The sequence below is a fragment of the Populus euphratica genome, unplaced genomic scaffold (genome assembly GCF_000495115.2).
Source record: "Populus euphratica unplaced genomic scaffold, PopEup_1.0 scaffold33.1, whole genome shotgun sequence".
Classification (NCBI taxonomy): domain Eukaryota; kingdom Viridiplantae; phylum Streptophyta; class Magnoliopsida; order Malpighiales; family Salicaceae; genus Populus; species Populus euphratica.
Genome location: NW_011499906.1, coordinates 7,340 through 18,805, shown reverse-complemented (window position 1 = coordinate 18,805; position 11,466 = coordinate 7,340). Strand labels below are relative to the sequence as shown.

The following is an 11,466-nucleotide window of genomic DNA, read 5'->3' as shown; positions in this document are numbered from 1 at the left end:
TCCTAAAAATTATCTTTTACAAGTATTAAATATCTTTACTAGAGATAATAAATCAAATTACAAATATAAAAAATTTCACTAATTAACTAAAATAGAAATCTTACCCCAAACTTCCTGGAGATTTGAAGACGTCAGCTGGCTACCACAAAAGCACAGGGATATTAATTGATCACATTCCTTCTCCATCGCAATTTATTAAATTATATTAACACATCAAAACTGTGCTATTGTGAATGGGAACGTACAACGTTTTGGTTTAATATATATATTTTAATTATAACTATAACTATAATAATTAGAAAAAAGTAGAGGAACTTAACTTTACAATATTTAGTTACAAGCATTTTATGATTTTTCTGCTCTTTTTTTGCCTTGCAATAGTTTTTATTTTTATTAAATTAAATTAAAGTAAAAGAACTGATGACCATATTATAAAAAAAAAATGAAAAAAAAAAAACAGTTACTATAAATCCCAGTCCTCTTTGAAGTTCCCACCATTTGCAATCTTCAATTCTTCCTCTAGTTGGTTTCTTCTGTTGACTTCACTCTCCATCCATGGCTACTCAGGGACAGCCCATCACTTGCAAAGGTACTCTCTTTCTTTCTTTATATATATATATATATATATATATATATATATATGCGCATGCATTTGTGATTTCGCTATAATAATAACTACCTAGTATTCTATGATTTTGGATTTGGAATTGCGAAGCTGCGGTTGCTTGGGAGGCGAACACGCCGTTGGTAATAGAGGATGTGCAGGTGGCTCCACCACAGGCCGGTGAGATTCGAGTCAAGATTCTCTTCACTGCTCTTTGCCACACTGATGCTTACACTTGGAGTGGAAAGGTATTTTCCTTTCCTTTTCTTTTCAAAGTTTAGGGGTTTTTCCTGATCTAATAATAATAACTATTTAATTTGTTTGTTATTTGATGTTGTAGGATCCTGAAGGTCTCTTCCCATGTATTCTTGGTCACGAGGCTGCTGGGTATGGATGATATCATACATGACACGAATCATTATGATGATCCCGCATATTTCAACTCTTTGTGTGTTGTCGTTTAATGAATTTTTGGACACAGGATTGTCGAAAGCGTTGGTGAAGGCGTGACAGAGGTTCAACCAGGTGATCATGTTATCCCTTGCTACCAGGCGGAATGCCGAGAATGCAAGTTTTGTAAATCAGGGAAAACAAACCTTTGTGGAAAAGTTCGTGCAGCCACTGGTGTTGGAGTCATGATGAATGATCGTAAAACCCGATTCTCAATTAAAGGAAAACCCATCTACCATTTCATGGGAACCTCAACATTCAGCCAGTACACAGTTGTGCATGATGTTAGCGTTGCTAAGATCGACCCAGCAGCCCCTTTGGAGAAAGTTTGCCTACTTGGCTGCGGTGTTCCTACCGGCAAGTATATCTTGTTTTTTCCCAACTTTTTTAAGCACTAAACTGAGCTCTAGAAAGATTCTTTTGTTGCATTTGAAGTTCCTGTTTGCGATCCCTCCTGTCGAAGTCTGCTGGTAGTTTTTGGTGTCTGTTTGGGTTTTTTGGATGATGTCATGCATTCATCTTGATGTATGCAAGTGTAAGTTACGTACACATCTCTTGTCTCTAGGTCTTGGAGCAGTTTGGAACACTGCAAAAGTAGAAGCAGGGTCCATTGTTGCTATTTTTGGACTTGGGACGATTGGACTTGCAGTAAGTTGTTGTTATCTTGCTTGCTTGGTCCCCCTCCCTTACACTTGGAAAAATAGAACCATTAATATTTCTGCGTCATCCCTGCGAAGTAACGGTATTAATTTTATGGATAGGTCGCGGAGGGTGCAAAAGCAGCTGGAGCTTCACGGATAATTGGCATAGATATTGACAGAAAAAAGTTTGATAGAGGTACAGTTTCATTCTACCTTCAATTTAGCATGCTTCAGTGGTCAGCAATAAATTTACTTTCTTTTTCCGGTGTGACAACCACTGTTATGTTCTCAAATTGAGGGATATTGTGTCTTTAATTGATCAATAACTTCTTAGCCGGAAGCGAAGGGAATGTTTAATATGATCCAGACCGAACTGAACACCAGTTCAAACCGAACCAGTTTGGTTCTCCGGGTTGGTTTTTTGGCATTAAAGACTAAAAAGCTAGAAACAACACCATTCGAGCATCTCCCATCTGAATAGCCAAAGTTGCTTCAACATGGGTGTTGTATCTCACAAACCCATAACCTTTGTGCACATCTTCAATACTTCCAACACCTAGCAGATGGAGATGCCGATGTAGATCAACATAAGTAACGTGCAAATCATTTGTTAATGAGAGACACCAATCAGAGGAGGGAGTCCTAGAGCATTTTGATCTTCATCCCTCCAGAGGAACATCATGTATGGAAACACAAATGGAACTATAAGATCCTAACCACAGCCTTGCACACCTCCATCTCATTGCATGAATTATCTATTAGTCCAGCAAATCTGAATCTCTTATATGATAATTAAATGAAGATCCCATGTAAACGAGAGAGGGGAGACGAGAGGGAGAGAGAGAGAGCGGGAGGAGGTGGGGAGGTGTTAATCACAGGAAAACATTAGAGAATGAGAAAGGAGCAGGGGAGGCGGCTGAATAGGAGAGAAGGTGAAAAATGATTAAGAGTCAGGTTATGTTTCATTTTATACCCTGTTTATTTTTTTTGACCATTCAAATTTGGTTGAATCGTCTAGTACGATCGGTTTCAGCTTTCTGAAACCAAAACCAGACCAGATGAAGTGATTTTCTTGGTTTTTAAATTGATTTCTTTGGTTTTCTTTCAAGTCGGTCTTTTCGGTTATTTTTTTTTGGTTTTTTTCTGGATTGATTAGTTTTTTTCGGGATTAATTGGTTTTTTTAACACCCTTGTATCTACATATCAAAACTACCTTTTGATGTGGAATGTGGGATGTCCATTTTCCAGCGCTGACTTTCAAAACACATTATTTGCGAACCGTGGAGGAAGGATGCTTAAATGAATATACATCATGTCTTACTTATCTTTTGTAAACTGCGATGCAACAGCAAAGGATTTTGGAGTTACTGAATTTGTGAATCCAAAGGAGCATGATGAACCAATTCAACAGCGTCTCATTGATCTCACTGATGGTGGTGTTGACTATAGCTTCGAGTGTATCGGAAATGTTTCTGTGATGAGGGCTGCTTTGGAGTGCTGTCATAAGGTAAGTAATGCATGAATTGGTGGTCGAAACCATGTATTTATCCAGAGATCACTTGTGATGATATGCCTGAGATTCTTAAATAGGGCTGGGGAACCTCCGTAATTGTGGGTGTTGCAGCATCTGGCCAGGAGATAAGCACTCGCCCTTTCCAGTTGGTGACTGGCCGTGTTTGGAAAGGAACAGCTTTTGGTGGTTTCAAGAGCCGTTCGCAGGTCCCTCTGCTTGTAGACAAGTACATGAAAAAGGTTCGAACATATTATGTATCTTTCTCAGTGCATTTAAAACTTGAGCTAAACAGGAAGCTGAGCTATATTCTTTCCACTCTACTTGTCTTATAGGAAATTAAGATTGATGAGTACATCACCCATAAACTGACTCTTGGGGAGATGAATGAGGCATTTGATCTGCTGCAAGAAGGCAGCTGCCTCCGGTGCGTGCTTGATATGCAACTCTAAGGCTAAGTCCCCAGCCCGCCTGCCTTATTTTATAGGGAACGCAATGTTTTGTAACTTTCTTTCTTCTTTTCGGTTGGAATATATGGAGAAGAAGGGAAAAAAAAACCCTTATCAGGTGCCAGGATTTTATATAGGGAATAAGATTTGAGTGTGTTGCTTATTTGCGCTGCCATGATGATGATAGCCGGAGCTGGAGCCGGAGCATGTGTGTGTTATTCCGACCTTTCAGACGTTAAAAATTTATTCTGGAGGCTAAGATATCAGCAACCAGAAACTGTTGGTGTACCAGTGAGGTCAGGTTAAGAGAGAATATTGTGCAAATATGGAATTGAGGTAATAATACTGATTCGTGACAATTTGCGGGTCGATGATTATGGATGAGTAAAAAGAAGAGCCCAAGGTGTGAAAGTAAACGACAACCCGAATGCTTTTTCTCTACCTTCCAACCCTTACGGTTATCTTCAGAATAGAACTACTTCTGTGACCTCAACTATGCCACACGTTAGAAAAAAAATGTATGAACATAAAAAAAAAAAAAAAAAAAATCAAGAGAGTGCAAGTGTGTTTTTAAGGTAAAATAATGACTCAGGTCATAAATCTGGTTATAATTTTTTTGAGTTATTAAAATATAAAAAATTTAACTAATAATAAAATAAGTTAAATTAAATTAAAAAAATCTAAATCAAGATAAAAATAATGAAATTAATAAAATAAAATGTGAATATAGTACCAAATTGTTTACAGAAAGAAGTCAATCTTCATTCAATTTCTTCTTTGTTCTTAGTTTAGAATGCACTGCATTATGAAGAGATCACAAGTCCATCTCCAGAATGAGTAATTCTTTTTTTTTTTTTTTTTTGTGGTATCCTATATAAGAGAATGGATATGGAGTGATTTTTCTATGGCATGAGAAAGGTAGGTGCGCGGGGAGCCTTGGTTGTATTGTGAGCAAAGAAATTGAATGGACATAGCACACGAAGCGAAGAGGAAGAAAAAAAGAGAGTCATGAAACATAATAGATTGAATATCACGCCAACCTATCCTATAGGCAAGGCAAGGATAAGACAAATGAAGGAGGCAGGAAGTAACCGCTTCTAGAATACAAGATTTAAGGGAGAAAATGAATATGTAAAATCAAGAGGGGTTAATATTCATATAACAAAAGGTTAGAGGTTTATATACTGATAACAAGGGATGAGGATAAAGATGCAATTAATAAGAAGATAGTATTATAAATACCCTGCTATTTTCTCTCTTGTGATGACTTGCAATAGTAAGAGAGGGGTTAGGGTTCTTTGATATTTTCTTCTCATTTCTTGATGAAATATATACCAAAAAGTTAATTTAGAGTGATTAAAAAGAGTCAACAAGTGATAAAAGAGAGATATTTGCATACCAGAGAGATTTTAGAGAGAGGTTGGAGAGAAGACATTGATGGCAAAAATTTCGACGGCTATAACTTCACATTTCACCATTGGATCAGAATGATATTTAGATATGTTGTTCTCCTTGATGTCTTGTACATTCTCACTAGAGATATCTTTTATATTCATCTCCGTTTGAAACATATCATGGGAGGAAAATTCCTGGGAAAAATACGCTTCTAAATAGTCTCAATCACTAACTGTTTTCTCTTCCGACTATAGTTAGATTAGGCTATAATTTGGATATATTGTTTGTCCAGATACTATCTAGATTTTGAACGATGGAGATAAAAAAAAAAAAACACTCCAAATAGAAGTTGCGCTTTTTGCACAAGCTATCACTTTGGTTAAACCTAAGTATCTTGAAATTTCACTGTTGGATGAAGTTGATATTTTGATATATTATACTTATAATAATGAATTATAACTCGACTATATGAATTGTCTATAATAATATTTTTTTGTTATTTATGGTTGTTTGAAATGGTTGCCAAAATTAATTATGTGTGAAACAAAACAACCCTAAAATTAAAAGGAAATGGAGCATTAAAAAGACTTAATTTTTAGGAGACTTTAGGGTTGTTATGACAGCGTTGAAAGTATTTGTTTAGGGACGAGGGTGCTATGTACCTCTTCAAAAAGGGAGGGCAAGGCTAGAGTGACAGCTTTAAATGTAGAGTTACTAGTGATCAAAAGTGTCTCGAAAAGAGTAAAACAAAGCTTCAATGACAACTCTACTAATTGATGTTAAAAAACTGATTTGAACAGGTTAACAGGTGGTTATGTGAACATGAAATAATAATTTAATTTAGATATAAATTTTTTTGCATAAAATCATATAGTGATGCCTGTTAGTTGATAATTAAACATTGAAAAAGGAATGGATGATATTAAATTACGGTCTCATAGCTAGAGATGCATCAACTATGGGACCCAGTTGATTGGATTGAGCAGCGAGAACTGGAAAGTCGCTAATCATGCATTAGTTTGACAGGGCTAGTTGTGTCTCTAGGCAGATGAACAAATATTAGGTTGCTAAAACTTGAAAGCCTGATTAGCATTCCAATTCCTCCATACAATTGTTCAAGTAGTTATTGCATTTGGGAGGCGCCACCGTGTCATGTCTTCAGGGGATTGCTAGTTTATTACCTGCTGTGGGAAAAATCCTAAGCGACATCAATGATGAGAGAAGTGACTATTTTTGAGATCCTTTGTTATAACCATCTTGTTGATGCCTTATGCTGATCGAGTGAGAAGTGGATCTTAATGGTGTTTAATCATCAGAAATTATTAAATTTATTAGTGATGATTTCCAGGGACTTCCAGAATTTCAAACATGAGATATCTTGGAAAATAAATGATTCAAAACAATGAAATTCAGATTTTAGATTGCAATGCACTCATCTTTTTAAGGAATTCATCAGCCATCCAAATTTCTTGAGTTATTTCATTGGTTTCTAGTTTAAACTGTACAACGATGAGGAAAAGCCACAAGCAAACAAATTAGGACAAAAGCAATTCCTCAAACTAAATCAAGCAACCGAAGAAGATACCTTTATCATCATAAAGGATTTTTTCTCTCTCTTTGCCTTGTGTGTCATGTTCATCATAATATGCACATGCTAATCCACCATGGCTTGTCAAATCCATTCATGCCATCTCCTCGTTCCACTAAGATCCTCAGAAGCTTGAATTTGTGCAGAATTCAAAACATTGTCCCCGTTGTCAAGCTCACCCATACTGTGATCACCAAAATCTGAGCCATGTGTGCCACCAAGAGCTTTCTACCACCTCTCATCAAAAATTCATATGGCCTCCCTAGTTTTCCACTATAAATTTCATTGACATATGTTTCCTTTGCAAAAAATGCAGAGAAGATGATACCCTATGCCCCACACCCTCTATAAAGTTATGCTCCATCCATAGGATCATCATATTGGAATTTCTCAGCTAATTTGTCGAGGCTAATTAGGATCCAAGATACAACAAATCCGTAAGACATGGTTGCCCATGTGTTTGCAATCGAGCAACCACTAAAAACATCAGTGACATTGTAGTGTCCAGCAAGCATGTGTTAACCAAAGAGTGGTATTGTTGGATTGGTTATAAATGATATTCATTTTGTTTAGGTAAATATATTGAAAAAAAATATAAATTAACAAAGCAAACACACTCTATGTTATAATATCTAAATTGAAATATTGTTGATGAAAGGATAATCATTCCACCAGGAAACAAGTCATTAAAAAATTAAGTCAAACCACTTATGATTTTTCTAATATTTAGGAATCATGACTGGTTACTAAATATTATACTTGATCTTCATATGTAAATTAATTAATTAAATTTATTTATTTAATCTTATTTTATTGAGGATTGTGATTTATATTTGGGTTAACTTATTAGAAAACCTAATGAGTTACACATCTAAAGACCATTGGTTGAATATTAAAATAGAATGATTAATTAAATGTGACTTAATTGTAAATAAGTTTTAAAAATTAAGAGCAAAAATGTAATTTTAATATGAAATTAAAATTTTAGACCTAGAAAAATCAAGTTACGACTTGACTGAATAAATTTATTAAATTGTTCTCAAATAATATATATATTAGGAAGAAAATTGATATTTTACCACTTATAAGGTTTTCATATTTTTCTACAAATAAAATATTATACATTTTCCTTTCTATATAGTATACAAAACTATTAAGTTATAGAATACCAGAGAAATACAAAAGATAAAATGATAGGACTAAAAGATTGATGTTTTCTCTCAAGTGCAGGAGTGTCGAAGTAATAAATAACTCGGCAAGACCGGGGTCGAATCACATGGATGTTAATTATATAAATTATAAACACAATTAAAACAACAATAGAAACAATAACAACAACAACAACAACAACAATACTAGTAGTAATAGTAGTAATAACAATAATAATAATAATGGTAATAGTAATAGTAGTAATAATAATAATATGCTATTAATAAAACCAAAAGTCACAAATTTTTACAAACTAAGACTCAAATCCCAGTTGTGGTTGTGGCTCATATCTTCTCATTGTTTTACGTCCAAGAACAACTTAAACGCCCTCTATGGGTCGAGAATAGGCTTCCTATCTAGTTTTCTTAAAAATAGGCAAACATGGTCTTTTTTTGTCAGATTCTCAAGACTATATGAAGCATGTTCTTTATGGAATAGAGGTCATAAATCATGAATTGCATGATGCACATCTTTACTAGGATGCGTCTCAAAAGTCAATAGAAGATTATTTAAAGACCCCTTACTCATGCCATTGTTAATAAATAGTATTTTATCTTCACAGTTTATAGATATCATTGCTAAAGAACGACATTATGCATTGCAAATCCACTTGGCACATCGATGGCAAACTTTCAGTCGTTTTACACAATGTTTCTTTACAAAAGTGTTTTTTGTTCCAAATATGTGTGAATTGAAAGAATTGGAACTCACCTAATAATCGGACCTTTACTTCAATTAGACAACAAATCTCTTCAGGAATTCAATGGTTTCTTAACAACCTCAATCTTGCACACCTAGTTTGATAAATTTTTGTAATCACATTTTAAGGCAAAGTGAAAAAATACTTTTTTTAATTTTTCAAAAGTGGTGTCCATTTTTTAAGATGAGAAGTGGAAAAGAGATGCAAAGAAAAGAGAAGGAACAAGGAATTGAACAAATATATACATAGATATCAGTTATCATAGGAAACTAAACGAACCGACTTAAGAGTCGTGGAGTATCGTTATCCGCCATTTAACTAGGGTGCGAGAGACTAACAAACCAAGAGTCACAAACAAAAAAAACACAAAAACAATGTGAGAAAAATAAAATAGTTAAACTTTATCTACGGGATCATTCAAACCACTAGATTCATTTTCACTAGGAAAATTATCAAAGTAAGCTTTCAAATGATGTCCATTTACCTTAAAAACATTATCATTCTTTGGATTCTCAATATCAAAGGCCCTATAAGGATACAAATGTTTTTCAATAAATGAACTGCTTCATCTTGATCTTAGCTATCTAAGGAATAAATAGAGTCGAGAATTATAAAACAAAACTTTTTTATTAATATCAATTTTTAAATTTTCACAAGTTTTGCAGAATGCATGTGTGTCCTTGAACATGGTGGGCCAATAAAATCCATTTTGAAAGATTTTTGCAATTGTCTTTTTGGACAAGAAATGACTCCCACATACTTCAAAATGACAAAGTTTAATGACACTACTTTCCTCATTGTTAGGAATGCATCTTTGAAATAGTTGATCAGGACAATATTTGAATAAGTTAAAGTTATCCCAATAAAAGTTCTTCAATTTGTTCATAAAATTTTCTTTGTCTTAGGTACTTCAGTCAGTTGACAAATCTTCTGAAGCTAATAAGTTGATATTTTTATCATATCAAGGCATTGGACTAAAAAAAAGTAAGGATTTGTTAAGAAAGTATCATTGATTGGTATGATGTCCACAGTCGAATCTGTTGTCACTCTTAATAAAAGATCTGCATCAACATTTACAATGCCTTTTTCATCCGTGATTTCTTCCTGAGAATAAATAATTTGTAAATCTTTAAATTCATCCAACTCATTTTTACTTAAAATAGATTCAAGTTGATCATAAACTAATTCCTCAATACGATTTATTTCTTGTAATTCATTATCATCTCCAAGTTGCTTGTAAATGTTGAAAATATTCATCTCCAATGTTATGTTTTCAAATGATAGCTTCATCAGTCCATTCCTACAATTAATCAATGCATTAGAAGTTGGAAGAAACGGACATCATAAAATAACAGGAAATGAATTACATGCTTCAACAAGTTGTGTGTCCAAGACAATAAAATCCACAAAATAAATGAATTTATCGACTTGTACTAATATATCTTTAACTATTCTTCTAGTTACTTTTAAAAATTTATCAGCAAGTAAGAGAGTTACAGATATTGGTTTTAACTCCCCTAGATTGAGACTTTAAAAAACTGAATATGGAAGTAAATTCACACTAGCACCAAGATCAAGTAAGGCTCTTTCAATTTTATGCTCTCCAATAAAGCAAGAAATTATAGGACAACCAGGGTCTTTATATTTCAAAACATTATTGTTTTGAAGAATAGCACTTACTTGTTCGGCTAGAAAGGCTTTCTTTTTCACATTCAGTTTCCTTAAAAGAAGGCAAGGTTGGACAATCGTTGGTTGAGTGTTCATTTGTTTCACATATTTGACACACAATGTTTTTAGCAGATTTTAATTGACCACTCTTTTTTAATTCTAGTGCCTCGATTTTTTTAGCTAACAATGTAAACTTGGCTTAAAGGTCATTATCTTCTCTAAGGTTGTACATACCTCTACTAAATGTATGAGGTTGAGTTTTACTCGGTGCCTCATAAGTACCTACGATGTCTTAATTTTGAGCATTTTTAGCTAACAAGTCTAAGTACTTCATTGCCTCATCTGGTTCTTTATCTTCAAAAATTCCATTGCACATCAATTCAACCATTTGCCTATCTTTAGGTGTTAACCCTTCATAGAAATGTGAAACCAATCTCCATGTTTCAAAACCATGATGAGGACAAGTACTAAGCAAGTCTCGATACCTATCCCAACATCGGTAAAATGTTTCTCCTGGTTTTTGAGTGAAAGTGGTGATTTGTCTCTTGAAAGAGTTTGTTCTATGAGATGGGAAAAACTTCTTCAAAAACTGTTGTTGCATTTCATCCCAAGCACGAATGGATCCTGGTCTTAAATTTTGTAGCCATGTTTTAGCTTTATCTTTTAATGAAAAAGGAAAAAGCTTTAATCTAATGGTGTTCATGCTAGTTCATGCTACAATTTGAGTCATTATATGTATTGCCGACCTCCTTAACTTCCCTTAAATGCAAGTATGGATTTTCCAATTCCAAACCATGAAAAGAAGGTAAAAGTTGAATAATACCTGGTTTAAAATTAAAATGAGATGCATCAAGAGGAAAAACTATGCATGATGGTGCACTTATTCTTGTAGGATTCATGTGGTCTCTAAGGGTTCAAGCACGGTTATTCTCATTATGAAGTGATTGATTATCTTCTTCAGCCATATTTTCTGAAAATAATGAGGATACCCTACAAAGTCTACTACTTAATATACATGACCATACTCTCATGCACATGTAGGAGTAGAATAAAAGGAAGAGGAAATAAGAAGAAAAAAAACAAATTTATATACAAAAAAAGTGAAAATAAAATAAAATAAATACTATAATTTATATAATAATTTACCTTCCCCGTAATAGCGCCAAAAACTTGACACGACTAAAAGATTGATGTCTTCTCCCAAGTGCAGGAGTGTCGAAGTAATAAATAACCCGACAAGACCGGGGTCGAA

General features: G+C 34.1%; 1 protein-coding gene across 1 annotated transcript; it reads left to right on the top strand.

The window, feature by feature from the left end:
* The first annotated feature begins 463 nt into the window (after positions 1–463).
* Positions 464–4,095, top strand: LOC105133363 (alcohol dehydrogenase class-3). Its single transcript, XM_011037321.1, has 9 exons — positions 464–589; positions 716–852; positions 945–991; positions 1,086–1,411; positions 1,620–1,702; positions 1,816–1,891; positions 3,045–3,202; positions 3,286–3,447; positions 3,541–4,095. Exons 1-9 carry the CDS (start codon positions 556–558, stop codon positions 3,655–3,657), a joined length of 1,140 nt encoding a protein of 379 aa, XP_011035623.1. The 5' UTR covers positions 464–555; the 3' UTR covers positions 3,658–4,095.
* Positions 4,096–11,466: the final 7,371 nt, after the last annotated feature.

Excerpts from the sequence above, each read along its gene's own strand:
- LOC105133363 (XM_011037321.1), top strand. The coding sequence starts at position 556 with ATGGCTACTCAGGGACAGCCCATCACTTGCAAAG. Across the intron at positions 1,412-1,619 it reads TGGCTGCGGTGTTCCTACCG|GTCTTGGAGCAGTTTGGAAC; the intron begins GCAAGTATATCT and ends TCTTGTCTCTAG. Across the intron at positions 3,448-3,540 it reads TAGACAAGTACATGAAAAAG|GAAATTAAGATTGATGAGTA; the intron begins GTTCGAACATAT and ends CTTGTCTTATAG.